The sequence below is a fragment of the Hipposideros armiger genome, unplaced genomic scaffold, assembly GCF_001890085.2.
Source record: "Hipposideros armiger isolate ML-2016 unplaced genomic scaffold, ASM189008v1 scaffold_268, whole genome shotgun sequence".
NCBI classification, from domain to species: Eukaryota; Metazoa; Chordata; class Mammalia; order Chiroptera; family Hipposideridae; genus Hipposideros; species Hipposideros armiger.
The window spans coordinates 821,278-842,159 of NW_017731618.1; the positions used below are offsets into that span (position 1 = coordinate 821,278).

At 35.3% G+C, this 20,882-nt stretch overlaps 1 protein-coding gene across 1 annotated transcript in view; it reads right to left on the reverse strand.

Moving 5' to 3' along the window:
- The window catches only part of KANSL1L (KAT8 regulatory NSL complex subunit 1 like), a 99,574-nt gene that overhangs the window by 10,859 nt on the left and 67,833 nt on the right, over positions 1 to 20,882 (reverse strand). The window contains 2 exon segments of the mRNA XM_019656858.1: positions 7,199 to 7,303; positions 11,165 to 11,330. Of these exon segments, the coding sequence (XP_019512403.1) occupies positions 7,199 to 7,303; positions 11,165 to 11,330 (271 nt within the window).

Sequence of the window (20,882 nt, forward strand, 5' to 3'; positions counted from 1 at the left end):
GACTCACACATTATCTGTCTTAACACATCAAATCTGAGAGCCTTGAACAGAGAGATGGGTGGATGGGGAGATAAGGCTGTGTCCATGTGCCCACTTGAAACGTGTTCTGTCCATCCCTAGCTGCCTCTGAAAAATAGTATACAGTGCAAATTTCTACCCCTTCCATGAAAAGCATCCCATAAATAGTGGCAGAACAGTCTTAGTAATGAATATCAACTTTAAAGATGAGACCACAATCAAGACTCCAAAGGTCTGAATACCAAAGTCATAAAATGAAGACGTACAAACAACAAATGGAAGAACCATCTCAAGAAATAGGTAAGTGTTAATAGAGTACAGATTAACAAGTCTTTAAAACACTAATATTGCCAAGAGAAACAGGCAAGGGCCTCTCCAGAGAGACCTTAAAAATTGAAAATATAATTGTTCAAATTGAAAAAAATTAACTGGGCTAATAGAATGGACACAGCTAAAAATCAAAATTAGTGGGTTGGAAGAGGAATTCCACAACTCAAGAATATAGACTGGTGGGGAAGGGCAAATCAAAATGGGATAACAAGAGAGAATAAAGAATAAATGGGAGGCTATATTTGAAGAAATGATAGTCGAAAGATTTTCCACAGTCAATGATGTTAACCCTAAGATTTTAAGAACTCTGTCTAAAGAAATGGAAAAAAAAAAAAAAGTTATGCAGCACATCACAATGAAGATTCCCAGAGAAAGGATCAAAACATTACTGCAAAGGAATGACAATCCGATGGACAAAGAGAAACTAGAACCAGGAAAACATGATAGTGACTTGAAAGAATTCAGGGAAAACGTTACAATTCCTAGATGGCCTCCAAGATTTCTTACCACCCCCCAAAAAAGAATGCAGAGAAAAAGGTTAAATAGAAAACAAAATGGCAGGCATGATTCCAAACTCATTTCTAAAAGGGCATTAACTAGAATTGTAAGAGTTAGGTTTTAAAATGTATATCTGGCACTCTTTTAATAGAAATTTTCCTTAGGTGTTGTAAGCAAATAAATTCTAGAGAATTCACCTTTTTCTAAAAGCAATTCACAACCTTCTGTCTTGTAAAAGCACATCAAACGTTTTGAATAAAAACTTCACTAAGGTGAGGCTTTGTATAGAATTTCACTCAAAAGTTTTCTTTACACTTACCATTTTTCTTTTAGTATTTTGTAAGGTTGCAGTGGACTCTTAAAACAGTAGGAAATATATCACAATTCAGAGTCTAAATTTATAACCCTCCCAGCTTTTGGTCTTGCTCTCCCAGATTCCATCCTAAAAACACGTTGACCCAGTATCTCTCCCATCTCCTGCCTTTTCTTCCTTTTCATTTATTCATTCAATAACTTCATAGAGATCCAGTTACATGGCAGGCCCTATTATACCCTGGGACACAATGGAGAGCAAAAAGTGCTGTGATCCCTGCCCCTGATGTAGGTTATAGGCATTATCTCAAAATAAAATGTGTGACAGGAAAGTACTAGTAAGAGAGGTTAATGAGAATAGATAATAGCTAGTGAAACAGCTCTAAAAAGGCTTCCCCAGATAAAGTGATAGATTTCAAAGATGAACAGAAATAGCTGATGGCAAGGGGAAGACAGAATGGTATGTACAAAAGCCAAAGGCAGCAGGGAGCAGGACAAAACTGGCAACAACGGCAGTCAAGTAGGGTAGAGTAAGGCAGCATGGTAAAAAGGAACCATGAACAGGCGGGAAGGAGCCAGCCTAGGTCGGTGGGGCTTTAGGGGTCCTCTATAAAGATATTCTTTCAAATATGTGAAGGCAGGGGTTGGCAAACTTGTGACGGAAGAGCCGCCAGGGGTTGTCAAACTGCGTCTCACAAGCCACAGACGGCTGGCTCATTGGGTACGTACATGTGGCTCTGAAGTAAAATTGAAAATAAAACTATCATAGTTTCATTTATAAAAATTTTAAGGGATATTAGTCACATAACGGTGATTATGTAAAAATATATTTATGGCTCTTGAATAATTTTTAAATTGTGAGGGACAGGATTGGCTCTCCAGGGGTCAGCAAACTTTTGAGACGGAACGCACCCAAAGAGCCGCCTGTGGCTTGAGCCACAGTTTGCTGACACGTTTGAAGGGAAAAGAGGCAGGGAGGAGGTGTGACAGATTTGCATTTTGAAAAGCACTTGGTACAGGGATTTGAAGAAAATATAAATTGATTAGGCTATTTAAGCAGTATAGATAAGGGATTATTGAGTTGGATGGTGAGAGGGGTAGAAATGATAGAGTAGCAGATTTGAAACATTTATAAGATTGCACTGAAAATGGGTTTAGATAACGAGGAAGTGGTGAAGGCTGAGCCCTAGGTTTCTTGTTTGCTTGTGATTGTGCTATTGTTCCTGTCATCCATCCACTCAAAAAGTAATAAACTTTAATTTGACATAATTTCAGACTTAACAGAAAACTTTGTAATAGTACAAAGAAGTCCCATATACCCTTTACTCAGATTCCCTAAATGTTAACATTTTATCCCATTTGCTTTATCTTCTGAACCCCGTGAAATTAACTTGCTGACAAAATGCCCTCTATTCTAAATGTCAATATGTATTTTTCAAAACCCAAGCACATTCTTTTGCATAGCCACGCAATCAAAATGAACACGTTAATTCTATTAGCTAACTGTAGACCTTACTCAGATTTCACCAATTATTCCTATAATGTTCTTTATAGAAAATTCTGATCACTCTGCATTTAGTTGTTAGGTCTGTTTAACGTTTTCTTGTATCTGAAACAGTTCCATTGTCTTACGTTTCATGACTTTGAATATTTTGATGAGTACCGGCCCTTAAATAGGCTTTGATATTTTCTCACGACTGGTGATTTAACCATCTATTAACTCTTCAACCCACAATTTCCCTGCTTCCTTGTTACCTGAAGCCAGCTGTGCTCTCATAATTGCCAGCTTTAGTGGACAGTCCAGGACAAATCCCAGCTCCGGGAAAGCACATAAACATTGTCTACTTGCCTTCATATAATTTACCCTAAACACACACAAGGCTATTTGCATATGCTTGGACACATCACCCTGTTTCATGGCTCCATGACAAGTCAACGTGTTTGTTACTCATTATGGGCCAACAGCATTTGAATCACCTGGGACCTTGTTAGACATGCAGAAGCTCAGACCCCATTTCAGTTACTGAATCAGAATCTGCATTATGATCTCAAGTAATTTGCTTGCACATTAAAGTTTGAGAAGCAATGATTTGAACCCTTCACTCTTCTTCCTCTAAATTCTCATTAAGTTTGTGAAGCTTCACTTTGTCTAGAATTCATCTTGCCTTTTTCCCATCACCTTTCCTCTGCCTTTCCCTAGGCAGACTTATACACTCCCTCTTCTTTCTAGAAAATTTTTATCATACCTGTGCCCATCACATCCTTTAATAATAATATATGTGTTTCCCCCATTGCATTTTGATTTCCTGTGATTCACCTTTGATTCTTCAGCACTTAACAGTCTACCTGGCACAGAGTAGGCACTCAATAAATGTTGAATTCTAAAACTAGAATTCTGCTTCTGTAGAAATCACTAACAGTAAAATAAAAAAAGACTAGCTATTTAAGACATACTTGTATAGGATGAAATCTAATGAATGCTTAATTATTTGGGCTGGGAGTGTTAGGGGAGGAGAGATTGAGATACAAAGAATACTTCATTGATTTGTCTAATACTGCAGCATTCAACTCAGGTGTCCTCTTAGTGCTTCCTTCCCCATCACTAACTACATGACATCACTGATACAGGACTAGCAATTCTGTGCCTCACATAGTTACACTGCTCTATTTTTTAAGTAAGATAAAAGAGCAACATTAGAGCAAAACAAACACCTTATCTCACTTAACAGCATAATTTCATTTTTGCATATTTCCTTTCATACATACATTTCATATTTTTTTAATATATCATTTTTATTTGAATATATATGTGTAACTTAATTTGATAATTCACTCTTCATTGTTATTTTTTCAGATGGTTGCCTAACATTCCTGTGACTAGAGACAATATATTGTAATTTAACTTTCCCTAGCTGTTAGAGCTAGTTGTCATCATGATATTTCTATTATGGACATTGTTAAGATAATCATCTTCATACGTACATTTTTCTCTTTTAAAAAAAGTTTAGTCTCCAAGGAAGAAGAATTATATGAAAAAGTAGCAGAATATAACCTATATGTTCCTGTATTACTGGAGTCTTTTTTTCCCTAAGCTTAGACGATTGTTCCTTGTCCTTACTGCTTTCATTTTTTCCCTTCTCTTTAACTTTTTACTGTAGAATAATTTCAACAAACAAAGAATAGGATAAGGAACTCCCATGTATCTGTCATTCAGCATCAACAGTTATAAACTGGTAACCAATCTTGTTTCATCTCTCTTCCCACTACCATTTTATTGCTAGAGGATTTTAAAGCAAATCGCAGACATCATATCTTGTCATCTACATATATGTCAGCTTGAATCTCTAACAAACTGATAGTGTATGTGTGTATTTATGTAACCACATACATTAGTACAACAAAATTAACAATTCATTAATATGCAACATCCAGTCCACATTCAGATTTCCCTGATTGTCTCAAAAATTGTGCGTGCATGTGTGTGAGTTCAAATCAGGATCCCCAAAAGGCCCACATGTTGCATTTGACTAATTAAAGAATAAATATTTTTACACAGTTATAACTGTACCATATAGAAGTAAAACGTTTTTGTCCTTATATATTACTTAACATTCTTTGATGTTTCCATCTGTATATAAAATCAAGACATTTTTAAAAGCTGTATATTCTGCTGGGTTAGATAGCTAACGATATCCCTATTATGCTCTTCAAGTTTCCAATTTTTTTTATCACAAATATGTTAAAATATATTTGTGAATAAAGGCAGTTTCATATTTAGAATTAAATTAGTTTCTTGGAAATGGATCAGAATATAAGAGTTAACAGTTTAATAATTTATTGTGAGCAAGTGCACACATAGGTTTCCCCCCTCAATTATCTTATTATACTAAAAAAATATGTATTTGAAAGGCTTTGTACTGCATTGCCCAGCACTTCCCAAAAAGCCTGCATCAATTCTTATCACTACCTCGAATATATGAGGTCCTGTTTTAACTACAGTCTTGCCAGAATTAATGATCATGTTTAAATATATTAATGTAATTAGAAAAAGTAAACATTTAGCAGTGTCTGACACATAAGCACTTAGTAAATGTTAGCTATTCCTGTTTTCATTATTATTGATACACCTAGTTTTTCTAATTCCTAAAATTTAATTTTTAACATTTAACTCTTTAATCTGTCTGGAATGTATTTTAATGCTTATCCATCTTAAATTTGTTTTACTATACTGTGTAAGGTAGAGATCTCATTTTATCTTTTCCCAAGTCATTATTTAATGCCACTGATTATAGAAGAAACAGCTGTTTAAAGCATCAACTCTGAGCCAGACCACTTGGATTTGAATCCTGGCTCTACTACTTGGTTGTCAACTGTGATACGGGTGTAGTTAGTCAAGGATAAAAATAATACCTACTTTACAGGGTTGTACAGATTAAAGCAATTAAATATAAAGCGCTTCAACCAGTACTGGCATATAAGGAAAACATCATTAAAATGTTTATCGTTATTATTTGACTAGGCCATCCTTTTACTGATAGGAAATACCGCCTTTATCATATAACGAACATTTTGGTCTGTAGGTTTTTTCCTTCAGTTTCCTGATCTGGCTTCTATCAGCATCATAGTATCTTACTGATTATTGCTTTATAATACATTTTGCTATCTGACATACCTCCTTATTGATGAATATCCAAATAAAAATTTTAAAAGGTCAATCTCCGAGATAAACTTCAGAATAACTTTGTTTCAAAAGAAGAATACCTGTGTGATTCTGATGAAAACTACATTATAAATTATTAGGGGGAAAATGACATCTTAAGTTACAATCCTGTCTTCTGACAGGAATGGGGTATTTCTCTCCATATAGGCACGTACTCTTCTGTTCCTTAAACTTTTCCAGTTTTATTCATGTAGGTCCTTGTAAAGTTTAATCCTAGATATATTTTCATTGTCAGTGTGTCTAGGATAATTTATCCCTTTATATGTTCTAACTGGTTATTACTGGTATTTATAAAAGCTACTGATTTTTAGAAGTTTATTTTAAAATCTGCTACCTTTCAGAACTCCAATTTTAATAGGCATTCAGTTGATTCTTGAGTTTCTGAAGTAGATGATTATTTCACCTGGAAATAATCTCTTAGAAGTAAAACATTTTGTATGACTTTTTTGATGTTGAGAAGATTTTAGCTTTGTGGACAGTAAAAATGTTATTTTGGTTTTTGCTTCCAAGCATAGACAATGTTTCATCTCGGGAATCCCACCCCCATTCAGAGTACTCATAAATGTTTCATTGTAAGTTTTCAAGTTTTATAATTTTAGTGTTTTATTTAAAATTCTTGGAACCAGCTGGAATTTCTTCTGATACATGGTATGAAATGACTGTGCAAACAAACTTTCCCCCAAAAGACTAGCAATGCTGTTCACTGAACAGTTCTCCATTTTCTCATTGATTTACAATTCTTCCCTTATATAATAAAGTATAAGGTATGTAGCTTTTCTTCATGGATATACTTTCCTAAATGTAGGCAAAATAGAATCAATGCTAACTAGTATACATTTTTGTCAAGTTTCCACATGTGCTTGGGCTAGATTCTCTCAATTCTTTTTCCAGTAATTCCTTTTATGTTTTCCTGTTTATTCTTCCTAATGGGCTTTATAATGATATTGTTAACCAAATTCTATTAGAACTTCAAGTTACACTGCATTAAACATATAAACCCACAGGAAGAACTGATATCCTTATTAATCTTACCTCCAGGAATACTGTTTCTCCACACTTATTTAAATTTCCTTTTATATTTATCAATAATATTTCATACATTTCATTCAATAAGTATCACACATTTCTTGTTAGGATTACTCCCGTGTATTTTCTAGTCTGTGTGTGTGTGTGTGTGTGTGATTTGTGAAAAGTGAATATTAAAAATTAAGAATTTACATTTATTCCTTTGTTAAATTTTATTTCCTTAGAAAGCAAAAATAGTTAAGTATATGAAAGATATAAAAGGTATATAAAATACAAGATTTTTAAATGACATACCAGGTGATGGAGATATGATACAATCTACAAATTTGTTTTCAGCAAGATCTCCTTTTATTTCTGTCTTTTTAAACAGTGATTCAAAGTGAAAATGAAGAGGCACATCTAGAAAAATAAAGTAAAAAAAAAGGATTTTCAGTGAACACCACTCTTTATAGACTCTAATGTTAGGATTGCTTTCTTTCTATAAATAGCACATAAACTTTGAAAAATAAGCAGAAGCTTGAAAAGTTACAACTTTCAGACATAGCAGAATACTCTTTTAAAGCATATCAGTAGCAGTATTTTGGAATCACTGATTATATGTATTAAATAATCAAAGAAAAATGCTAATGAACAGCTTCATAAACTAAAATAGTACATAAGATTAACAAAATTATAAATATTAATAACTACTGTTTACAGATGAAACAAATGCACCCAAAAGGTCTTTAATAAAACATACAGCCAGATCTGACTGACTCTTTAAGTTGATTCCACCCACCCCCACAATCTTTGTATTTGAAATAATAAGGTTTCCAAAAGATATAATTACATGGTTTTAATCACTTGAGGAAAAACAACTATAATTCAGAAGCACTCTTATGAAAGTATCAACTTTCATATTCCCTTAATATACTAGTATTATGAATACAAGATGAATCTTTTACGAAGATTAATACCTACTGACAGGTAATACCTATTAATACCTGTCAATAGGTGTTCTCTTTATTTAAATAGAAACTTGGACATTCACTTCACTAGTTATATTCTATAGTCTCACAACCAAAAGAGGAATAGTAAGATGTGCTTTACCTTTATTAAAGGGGTTTTTCAATCAAGAGTGCAAAAACAAAATCATCTTAAAAAGAACGTATTAAAAAACCTAAACTCTTTCCTAAGGGAAAAAAAAATATTTTATAAAGCAGCTGATATATTGAAAGTGATGCTACTGAAAGAAGGTATTTATTTTTAAGAAAACTAATTATGAACTCATAAATCAAGATTGGCCCAGGAAGGGTTTGGATTTTAAAGAAGTATCTCTCCTTAAATTGATGTATTTTAATGGCAGACCCATACTTAAGTACGGAAAACTATACAAAAAACAAAAGGGGGGGACATTCATGAGTATCATGGAGTCTGTCCCAAGGAGCAGAGAGGTACGATGGGCCAGCCCTAGCACTATACTATCCATGATGGTGTGAAAACTATATGACAAAATGAAAATAAAAATACAAGCTAAATAGGCTGCTCGAACATTTCAGAAGTCTGATATTTCCAATCACCAAAACATCAGTGTGTTTCTCCAAAGAAATATCACTTATAAAAAGACTATCACCTGTTCTCCTGCTCTTCATGAGCTCTGGGGCTACGTGCTATAACTGGGAAGGTCCTTGTCCCAGCCATACGCCTTCCTTAGCATCCACACTGTGACCTGTGGGCTTTTATAAGAATATTTCCTGACACTTCATTGTACGTACTTACTATATAGTTTACATTTCAGTTGTCTTAAACACGAATGCAAGTGCCTTGAGGAATTTATTTTGTGTTTATACTCTTAGCACCTAGTTAATACCTAGTACACAGTATTCAGAGTTTTCCCAAATGAATACAAGAAGAAAAGAATAACCCTAATTACTAGGTGAGGAAGCTAATCTTTAACTTACTAGAGTGGACATAAAAGGATTAAGGTGAAGGATGTTTATACCCACTCTCAGGATTATGTCATCAGAGAAACCAACTTACTGTTACTGTTCATAAGAAAACAGAAAGGCAGTCAAGAGTAAAGGTTAGGAGTGGGGCTCTACAGAAGGACCACCTCAGATCAAATCCTGCCTCCATCACTTACTAGCTGTAACCTTCGATGTGTAATTTAACATTTCTAAGGCTCAATGTTCTCATATGTAAGATAACAAGGACAACAGTATCTACTGGGGGTGCCAAAAAAATATATACACATGACTTATATTCATCTGTTGTTATCAGTATATATTGAGTATTACAATTTTAATAGTTTTTTCCTTTCTTAAAATGTATACATTTTGGGCAGGCCGAGTGGCTTAGTTGGTTAAGAGTTAGCTTAAAAGTGAGCTCTGAGGGGCCGGCCGAGTGGCGCGACGGTTGAGAACTCGCTTGGGATGCCAGAGGGCCCCGATTCGGATCCCACATATGAGGGCCAGTGGCACTGCCCTCTGCAGCTAAGATGCTGGACGGCAGCTCGACCTGGAGCTGGGCTGCTGGGAGTCGCCGGCGATGGCGTGGGCTGCAGCACCTGTGGCAGTGGGTTGCCATGGGCTGCCGTGTGTAGCCAGCAGCCAGCGTGAGCGGCCAGCAGCCGCGGTGAGCGGTCGTCCAGAAGCCGGCGACTGATCTGCCTCGCCAGAGAAGAGCGCGATGGTGGTGCCAACTTGGGCCAGTGGAGCGACGTCCTCCACAACTAGATTGAAGAACAAGACGACAGTGGCTTGTCTGTTCCCCTTACCCCGATTCCCCAGCACTGTTCCTATCCCCCTAATTCCCCAATAAAAATCTTTAAAAAAAAAAAAGTGAGCTCTGAGCAACAGGGCCGCCGTTTCGATTCCCACATGGGCCAGTGATGCTGTGCCTGAGCTAAGCTGCCGCTGAGCTGCCAACAGGTGGGAGGATGGCTCAGCTGGTTTAACAACAAGATCGCCTGTTCAGTGGTGGGCTGCGCTCACCCACAACTAAGACTGAACTCGACACCTTGAGTTGAGCTGCCGCCTGGATGGGTCAGTGGATAAAGTGTGCACTCTTAACAACAAGGCTGCTTGCTGGTTTGACTCCCGCATGGGATAGTGGCTACGCCCACCCGCAACTAAGATTGTAACACAGCACCTTGAGCTTAGAGGCCACAAGCTGCTGACGGGAAGCCAGATGGTGACTGGTGTCCTCCACAAGGAAGACTGAAGAACAACCACTTGGCTGGTCCTCTTCCCCAATTCCCCAACACTGTTCCCCTCCCCCAATACCCCAATTTAAGAAAAAAATGTATACATTTTTGGCACCCTCTGTATTACCATAGGGTTGTTACAAGAATTAAACAAGAAACTAATGTGCTTATAGGAGGACCCAGCATATGCTAAGACCAAATGTTAGCTGCATTATTATTGTTACATTTATTATTCTTTCTATTATTAAGGTTTCCTCAGAGATGGAATAATATAGCTCCTGCCAGGAACTTACTTCAAAGGATATATTGTGTACTTAAGAAACCACTCTAATACTGGTAAAAACAAAGCTAAGATTCAGGGCAAGAGCAGGTACAAATAAAAAATCGTGCTTTACAAAGAGGAGCAGGAACCAAAAGCTGAAAAGGAAACGAAAGCCCATTTGAAGTATCTTCCCATAAAGAGAAGAACCCGAGGTAACCAGTGTGTAGAATATTTCCTTTTAACCCTCGATATTTACTTCAGTCCCTAGATAAGACTGGAAAGGTTCCAAAATAAAACCAAGAACTAGAAGCTAAAAGCCACCTAGGGACATGAGGCTGTTTATGTCTCCTTTACTCAGTAATGGATTATAGATATTAGGGTTCAAAAACTGACTAGACCTAAAGATGGACAATTTTCTTCTCTGCAAGAAATTCAATGCTGATTATAAATGAAGGAATAGTATATGGCAGGGAAAGTTCTTTGCAAAAGAACACATTAAAAAAAGAACACTGACTTACTGAGAAACATTTCATCCACATAGCTGTGCCATCAATAAAACGCTGAAAATTTAACAATCAAAAGGAGATCAAAACTAGCTGCTTCCCAAAGTAAAACAAAATGGTTTCCAAGGAATTCAAGAATCAGCTTGCAAAGACAACATTAACTCAGCAGGTAACTTAATTCCTGTATGAAAACTTTAATTATAATATCCAGTGACAAATAATTGATAAAATTTTATTACATTCCTTGTATTTATAGGATTAGATCTCACCATAGAAACTACAGTTAAAAACCTTTTTATAAGGATGCTTACCTGATGGCAATGATAGAACAGAATGGAAAGAAGAATCTAACTCTGATACGTGCTCTCTTAATATCTGAGACTTGGAATTGTGTTCACAGCTATGCCAAGTTGAAGCCGACTGCAGGCAAGGCATTTGTGTAGTATTTAAAAACATTGTTTCTTTAGAAGGCAAAGTCTGCAAGGAAAAAAAAAAAAGACTTCATTTTTGCCGGAAGATTGAAATCAGAGAGACTGTCACAGTTACCATACAGTATCTATAACACAGAAGTCCGGGCTTAATTAGTCACCATGGAGAAAGACCTTTAAAATAACAGAGTAAGTAAGTTATTGGAGGCCATGGATGTGATGAGATTTCACTAGTCCCTTTTCGGTTTTTCAAAACGAAGAGCCATGTCTATGAAAACCGGTCTTTCTTCCATCTTATGAAATCACAATAAAGAGAAATGAGTTTGAGAAAGAAAATGGTTACACTCCAGATTAGTGAGAACTGTAACTGATGGTGAGCAGGTGCTACATTAAGAATTGTATATTCTCTTTTCCATCTTGTAACCTGTTACAACCAATTAATAAAACTGGACTTGCTGCCTTAAATTCTAATGCCAGACAATATCTACACTGGAATAACAGTAAAGTATTATGAGAATTTCACATGTTGACATTAAGTAAAATCTAAGATATATCATTTAAAAAGATATGTATGAAACAGGCAACATGATACATGAATTTGAGTTTCTTAATATAAAGATTTGAATCCAGGAATCTCAAGAAAATCATGTTGCTAAGTCAAAAAAGTTGTATTGCTACATTAAGAAATACATGTTGTGTTTAAATGCTGGATTTCAAAATATTTTTCTGGTTATGAAATTAGTATACAATCAATGGGAAAAACCTATAGAGAAGATATTTTATAAATTAACAGAGTTCCTTTGTACTCCCTTCCCTCATTCTTACCTCTATCTTCTACAATAATGTTAGGGGTCATTTTTTTTTAAAGTAACAGATATTTAACATGCTTATTAGAACTGATATCTTAAGATGCTATTTTTAAACATTTTTATTTTATAAACTTACATTAGGTTTTTCAACTTTCTTGAATTTGAGTTTCCTGGTTAACGCTGGCATTTTCTCTCTGTTTCCACAGCACCTTGAGCATATTTATCCTACCATAACACTGTTAGCTCTTGAAGATTGGGACTGTAATTTGTTCAATTTTATATTCCCAGAACATGACACCACCCCTGACATACAGTTAAAATTTGAACTCTGGCCAACTGAATTTTATCTTGTTTAAAAAAATTTTTTAAGTGACTAAAACTTCAAATACATGTATGCCTGAGACTATTTCATTGGGGAAAAATAGTCCTTGTTAATATATGCTAAAATTTATCATGGGATGACTTCCGTTTACATCCCATTGGCCAAGACTTAGGTCGCATAGTCATACCTAGCTGCAAGGCAGGCTAGGAAATGCAGTCATTATTCTGGATGCTCAAGTAAATGGATGAGATTTTATAAAAAGATATATAACATGTGGATACGTGATTATAAGAATGTCAGTCATTTATAGGATTCTAATGATTTATATGTATATATTTCTGGGAACAGTTGCTCTTTCTTACATTTACAAGATGCACTGGTACTTTTGATTCACTATAGAATTGTTTGCTCTTTTATAATGTAGTTCAGAAAGGTATAATGAACATTTATTGAAATCACAAAGAAAAAAAATGTGTGAATCTCCCTCTTTCTATATATGGCAACAGCATTATGAATAAAAGTCGATAAAATCTGAATATTTACCATATAATTACGTTTCTCTTGCAATTTTTCCAAATCCGGGAAACCCATTAGATAATTTGAAACTATCCTAAATAATTATGGAGACAAGTGAGGGGCATCTAGGAAAAGGCCTTTTTGTCCCCCTGCAGAGAAAGTGAAGGAGGCTGAAAAGGAATAGATGGAGAAATAAGAGAAAAACCAGGAGATTCTGGCCAATAAAAATTCAAATATTTAGAAGGTGTGATCAACAATACCATAAACTGCATATAAAATTCAAGGAAAATAACACCAGAAAAGTATCCACTGTTTTGTTTTTTTTTCAACTTTAATAATGAAACTCTTCACACATACAAAAGAATATATAATTTATAGGGATGGCATAAAATAAATTTTAAAAAACACCTGTACTCACCATCCTACTTTAAGAAGTAGAACAAGACCAACGCCTTGGCTGCCTTTTCCTCTCACCTCGCCTGCAGGAGGAGCCTGTGGGCGACATGGCTACTTCCTGCCTGATAACTGTGCTGTCCTCCTGCCTGTTCAAAACGCCTGATTTTCAGTGGGCACATCATCTTCCTTGCATCTAAAAATTACCAACTCTAGCCAGAGAAGTCATGTGTGCAAGGTCCACGAAGTGAGCTTAAGAAGGTAACTCATTCCTTCCTTCTTCCGCCTTGCTGCTTGAGACACAGCTGCGGTGGTGAGCTACCCTACCCTACGTGATGATGGGAGTGCTCAAAACAAACAAATAGGAGCCTGGCCCCCCGATAACCACACAGAGCATAGTCGTCATGCCTAGAATATGTCAATCGGTTACTAGACAAAGAAATAAACTTACATTTTGTGTATGTAAGTATATTATACGTAAACTTACATCTTGCTTCTGTCAAAAAGCTAACCCTGTATCTTAACTAATACAGTGTGCTTCCTTAATCATATTTACCTCTCACATTTCCAGGAGTAACTGCTATCCTGAACTTTAATTTTATAATTTCCTTGATTTCCTTTACAGTTTTTCCAAATAAGTATATGTAATCCTATATAATTATCTAAATCTGTATGCTTTAAGAATGTATATAAACAGAATAATGTTAAGTTTATTTTCCTGCTTTATTACTCAACAGTATGTGCATTCAGTTCGTCATTCTGCTGTTGATAAATACCTAGATTGTTTCTACTTTTTTACTATTTATGAACAATGCTAGTCTGAAGATCATTCATTATGTTTGTCTCCTGACACGTGAGTGTAAGAATTTCTCCAGTACACTGCGAGAAATGGAATTGCTAGCTTATACAAAAGCCATGAATGCACATACTCAACTCGCCTAGATGAGATACTGTTACAAAGTAGCTGTAACAAATTGACGGACACTCGAGAGCAGCTCTTAGTTCTCACTGCTTCCGGTCCACGCCAACGTGGGTATTGTCAGATTTCTTATTTTTGCCAATCTCAGAGCATATAAATAGTGTCACTGTTGAAATTTGCGTTGCTCTGTTTATTATTTAAGTTGACCACCTTTTCATACCTATAATTGGCCATGCACTTTTCCTTCTTTGGGGAAATACATGCTTTGATTATTTTTCTATTGGGATGTCTTTTTCTTATTGATTTTGTAAATTCTTTTTATATACTCTAGAAGTTCCAAATCCTTTGTACGTTCTTTATATTGCTCCCTGTCTGAGCTCCTTTTTACTTTCTTTGTGGTGTCTTTTGATCAACAGACATTCTTAACTTGAATGTTTGCTTTTATATATATTTTTGACAGAGGTGCCAGGACTACTCAATGGATAAAAAATAGTCTCATCAACATTGGTGCTGGGACAACTGCATATTCACAATCAGGAAGCAAAAGAATGAATTTGGCCTTCTACCTAACACTATATACAAAAATTAACTCAAAATGGATGAATGACCTAAATGTAAGAGCTTAAAGCCATAAATACCTTAGTAGAAAACATAAACAATAAATTGGACTTCATCAAAATTAAAAACTTTTGTGCATCAAAAACATTATCAAGAAAATAAGAGAACCTAAAGAGAAAATATTTACAAAACACATATCCAATAAGGGTCTAGCATCCAGAATATATAAAGAACTCTTACATCTCAACAAAATGACAAACAACTCAATTAAAAAATAAGCAATGGACTTGAACAGACATTTCTCCAAAGATATTCACATATCCAACAAGCACATGAAAATATGCTCAGCATCATTAGTCCTTAGGGAAATGAAAATGCAAACCAAAACCACAATGAGTTACCACATTACACCTACTAGGATGTCAATAATAATAAAAACAATAATAATAAAATGTAATAATAATAATGATAAGAAAATAACGTGTTGTTGAGCAATAACAAGTGTTGAAGGAATTTTGGGAACCTCATACATTGCTAGCAGGAATGTAAAGTAGTTCAGCTGCTATGGAGAACAGTTTACTGGTTTCTCAAAAAGTTAAACATAGATTTACCATATGACCCTGCAATTCCACTACTAGGTAGTATGTTAATTTGCCCGCACATTTTAACAGAAGTAGCATATTATATAAACTGTTCTATTCCTTGCCTATTTTTCCTAGTAAACAGTATATCTTAGAGACCTTTTCATATCAGTTTATACAGAGCTTCCTCATTCTTTTTGATAGCATTCGAGTGTATGGATATACTCTAGTATATTTAGCCAGTCTCCTGTTGATGAACGTGGGTTATTTACAGCTTTTGCTTTTACAAACAATGGTGCAATGAATTAGCTCATATCATATATTAATTCACATTTAAAAAAATAATTTATTGAGATGAAATTCACATTACATAAAATTAACCATTTTAAAGTGAAAACTTCACTGGCATTTAGTACATTTACAATGTGCAACCACCACTTTTATCTATTATAGTTCTAAAAAAATTTTATCACTCCAAAGTAAAATTCCTTACCCATTAAGCAATTTCTCCCCATTATCCCATATCCCCAACCCCTGGCAACCACCAATATCTCTTTATGGATTTAGCTATTTTGAATATTTCATATATGAGGTGTGATAAAAAAAATACAGTGAATGTTTACATTTAAAAAAATTACAGTAAAAGACAACTTGCCATTAATCCCCTTCAAAATACTCCCCCTTGTTTAAGACACACTTATCCCATCGTTCTTGCCACTCTCTGAAGCAGTTCTGGAAGTCCTCTTTCGTGAGTGTCTTTACTTCATCCTCCATCATGACAACGTTCCGTGTCACACATCACTTCTGATAAAGGCATTTTGTGTCAAATGAACACATTATGGTGTGTCCTCATCCACCTTATTCACTGGATCTGGCACCATGCGACTTCTTGCTCTTCCCCAAAGTCAAAATGACCATGAAAGGTAAAGGTTTTGAATCGATACAGGACATCGAGGCAGCCACGACAGCGCAACTAAAGACACAAAAGAGGACTTCTAGAACTGCTTCAGAAAGTGGCAAGAACGATGGGATAAGTGTGTTCAAAGCCAGGGGGAGTATTTTGAAGGGGATTAATGGCAATGTATCTGTTATTGTAATAATTTTTTAAAATTTAAACATTCACCGTATCTTTTGATCACACCTCATACAACAAAAGAGGAAAGGCTATACAATGGGGTGAAGACAGTCTCTTCAATAAGTGGTATTGGGAAAACTGGGCAGATACATACAGAAAGAAAGCTGGGTCACTCTCTTACACCATATACAAAAATACACTCAAAATGGATTAAAGACTTAAATATAAAACCTGAAACCATAAAGCTCCCAGAAGAAAACATAGGCAGTAAACTCTTTGACATTGCTCTTAGTAATATCTTTTTGGATATGTCACCTTAGGCTTGGACAACAAAAGAAAAAATATAAACAAATGGGACTACATTAAACTAAAAAGGTTTTGCACAGCAAAGGAAACCACCAACAAAACAAAAAGACAACTTACTGAATGAGAACATTCACAAATGATAGATCTGATTAAGGGTGAATATCCAAAATATATAAAGAACTCATATAACTTAACATAAAAAAAACAAACAATCCAATTAAGTAAATGGGCAGAGGACCTTAAGAGGCATTTCTCCAAAAAGGACATACATATGACTAACAGATATATGAAAAGATGCTCAACATCACTAATCATAAAGGAAATACAAATCAAAACCACAATGACATATCACCTCATACCTGTCAGAACGGCTATAAAAAAATCAACAAATAAGTCTGGTAAGGATGTGGAGAAAAGGGAACCCTCTTACACTGCTGGTGGGATTGTAAATTGGTGCAGCCAGTATGGAAAACAATATGGAGATTCCTCAAAAAATTAAAAATAGAACTACATTATGACCCAGCAATTCCATTTCTGGATATTTATTTAAAGAAATCCAAAATACTAACTCAAAAAGATATATGAACCCTTATGTTCAATGCAGGATTACTTACAGTAGCTAAGATATGAAAGCAACCTAAGTGTCCATCAACAGACAAATGGCTAAGGAAGATGTAATACATACATACAAAGGAATATTACTCAGCCATGCAAAAGAATGAAATCTTATCATTTGTGACAACATGGATGGACCTACAGGGTATTATGCTAAGTGAAATAAGTCAGACAGGGAAACACAAATTATTATTTCACTTATATGTGGACTCTAAACAAAACAAAACAAAACAAATGAATAAATAAAACAAACATACCCACAGAGAACAAGCTAATGGTTGCCAAAAGGGAGGGGGAATAAGGGAGATAAAAACAAACAAACATGTTTTCTTAAAGTTCATTCATGCATTAATTGTCTAAATATTTGGGGGATGTTTAAAATCACTAGTTGAATGGTTTCACCCCAGCGAACTAGACACACTCACTTGAGTGTCACACACATTCCTCAGGGGAAGGAGTTTGGTGAGTTCCTCACCCCTGAGCCCCTGGGCCCAGTGGAGTAGAGCGCTTAAGGTATACAAACAAACAAAATGCGTAATATGCTCATCACCAGAATGCCAAGGTGGGCTGGGAGGGAGCCTGCAGCGTGCGTGGCAAAAAAAGAAAAACAAAATTTTATCAAATCTTTTTTTTTTGCATTATTTAGACACTCAAATGATTTCTTTTACCTACATACTCACTTTTACCTAAGTAGTAAACTATTTTCTAATGTTAAACAAATCATGCATTCCTGATGTGAAAAACTTTGTCAAGATGCCATATTCTTTTTATATATTGCTGGGCTTAGTTATTAACATTTTGTTTAGAATTTCTGCATCACTGTTCTGAACAGAAAGCAGCGTAAAATTTTCCTTTTCTAAACTGTCCTTGTTAGTTGTTTATATGAAAAGTATTCTGACTCAATTTCTTTTCTTTAAGTTTGCAAAGGGTTGAATTATATTTTCCTTGAGATTATTCAGTAGCATTTGATGTTCAGTCAAGTCATCTGAATCTCAGGTTTTCTTGTAAGAAGAATTTTAATTACAGATTCAATGTTTTTAATGGTTATAAACTATTCAGGTTTTCTATTTCTTTTTTATTTAACTTTCATATGCTACATATTTTTAAGGATTTTATCTATTTTATATAAATTTTCAAATTTAAGGACATAAAGTTATCTTGTTTTCCTCCATTGTTATTTTTAGAAAGGTCAGTATTTTTATCATGACACATTGCTGCTGTGTATAACTTAGGGTTCTAACTTGAAGGAAGAAAGGGAAAGTTGGTATTGCACAGGCAAGTTGCTGGGAGGTAAAACAACCCAGTAAGGACCAGGTTGGCTGAGCAAATAACCTTTAAACTGACCCGCTCCTGGGTATGTCTGCAATAGCCTTGATATAACTGACAGAGAGTAGCATCACAGCAGCTGAATTATACAGCAGAACACTTAAAACTCAAAAGTCTTCCCTTAAAACATTAGAGTACTATTAAAAGATTTGTATCCTTCTAGAAGAATGGCAAAAGGAATAAAGTAACTAATAAAACAGCCTAGGAATGTATGTTGTGGACCAAAAAAACAAAAAAAAAAACCCACTTTTAATAAAATAATGAATAAGATGTTTTATTCCTTAAAAATGTTTCAAATGATTTTAAAAAAATTGCTAACTTACACTGAGATTCTTTTGCCAAAAATTTTATGAAAGTGAACAATGCTACTACCAGATTTAACATTTTAACAAATATTTTTTGGATAAATATTATTAAGTAGTATGCAAACTAGCATTGGCTCAGTTTCCTTAAGATTTTTAAGAAACTAAAGACATATTATTCCCATTTGTTAAGAAACTCCTGAATTGTATGCAAGTCATCTATAAACAATAAAGCACTGTCATTCATTTATGTATTTATATACTACCTTCTAAGTAATACGGAAAGTAAGTTAGTCCTTTTAATATGTTTATGTTGATGTGACACCTTAGTCCAGGAATGGCCAAAGATATAGCATGTCTGTTACCAGTCTTTCCTGCTTTGTGGCCAACACTGTTAATTAGTTCTAGCCCAGATGTGAAACTCTTTCTGAAACAGAGCTTCAGATAGCCAATAGTCACTATAATTCAACTGCAGTAGGAAAGAAAGATGGGGCATATTTGCTATTCTTCCTCAGTGGCTTGAAAGAATTAATATACCATATAAAGAAGAATGTGTTATTAAAAAATACACATATAATCCAGCACCACACAAGTTTAAAGCAATGACTTGAGGTTTGTATATTTGGGTTCTGAAAGCTACATTTCACTCATCCACTCCCCAGTGGAGTTTACGGAATTATGAATCAGACGACACAGAGCCAGATTTCACTCATGTACTACTGCTACTTAATCCCTAATACAAGTATTAATCACCACTAAGACTTGACTGGGCATTTTACAAAGCGGACTAAGCAACACCATAATTGGCTGTGCCTCTTCTTCCTCTCATTTAAAAATGTTCTTTAATCATATTAAGTCAGTTAAGAAGACTAGTCATTTCTTTTTTAAAATGTTTTTCTGTATCTGTCCGTTTCATTCCACTCTTAATAACCTTACATCTGTGCTATTGAAATAACCTCTCAATTGATCTCTTCCCAAAGCAAGTTGTCCTGTTAAAAGGTACCAAGGCATTCTTTCAAATAATACATTGATCATATCACTTCCCCACACTACAACCATCACTGATTCCCCAGCGTTGTCATAATCGTTGAATCATCATCATCATCATCATCATCCATATTTGATGAGGATTTATATGCCAGGCATTGAGCTAGGTACCTTTCAAATGTGTTATCTTACTTAATATCAACACAACTCTATAGGACAGCCCTATTTCTCTTTATTGCTTGTTTCAGCTCATGTCTTAATTTGGGGTTACCTACCTGCTCCCAATGCAGACCCCAAGTGGAAGATTGATAAATGGTCACAAACTCCTCCCATCCCTTTATGTATGTATGTGTGCCCTTTTGCTGTAACTTCCTTTTATTGGTGGAATCTATTTCTCCATCCCCTTGCATCTGGGTTAGCCATGTGACTTGCTTTGACCTATAGAATGCAGTAGAAATGATGCTATTGAGATCCAGTGCCTAGGGCTCAAGGGGCTTGCAGCTTCCTCCGTGCCGTCTTGAAGCACTGTCCTGAAGTGCCATGTAATAAAGCCATTCTAGCTGTTGAAGGATGAGAGGCCACAAGAGAGAGAACTGAGTGTCCTCGGCCAACAGCCAGCACTACCAGCTGGAGGAAAAGGTGACGCTAACTTCTCCCAGCTCAACTGGCCCTCCAGCTGAAGTAGCCCATGGAGGTAGCCCTACTTTTATGAATGGGAAAACACGACAGTGAGTAATCTGCATAATATTACACACTATTATTAAGACATAGAAATAAGATTTCAACTCAACGTGTTTTCCAGAACCCATGCACAAAACCACTAAAATGTGCTGCCTCCCTATAGGAAATAATTTTTAGGCTCTCTAGAATTTGGTACCTTCCAGATTTATCT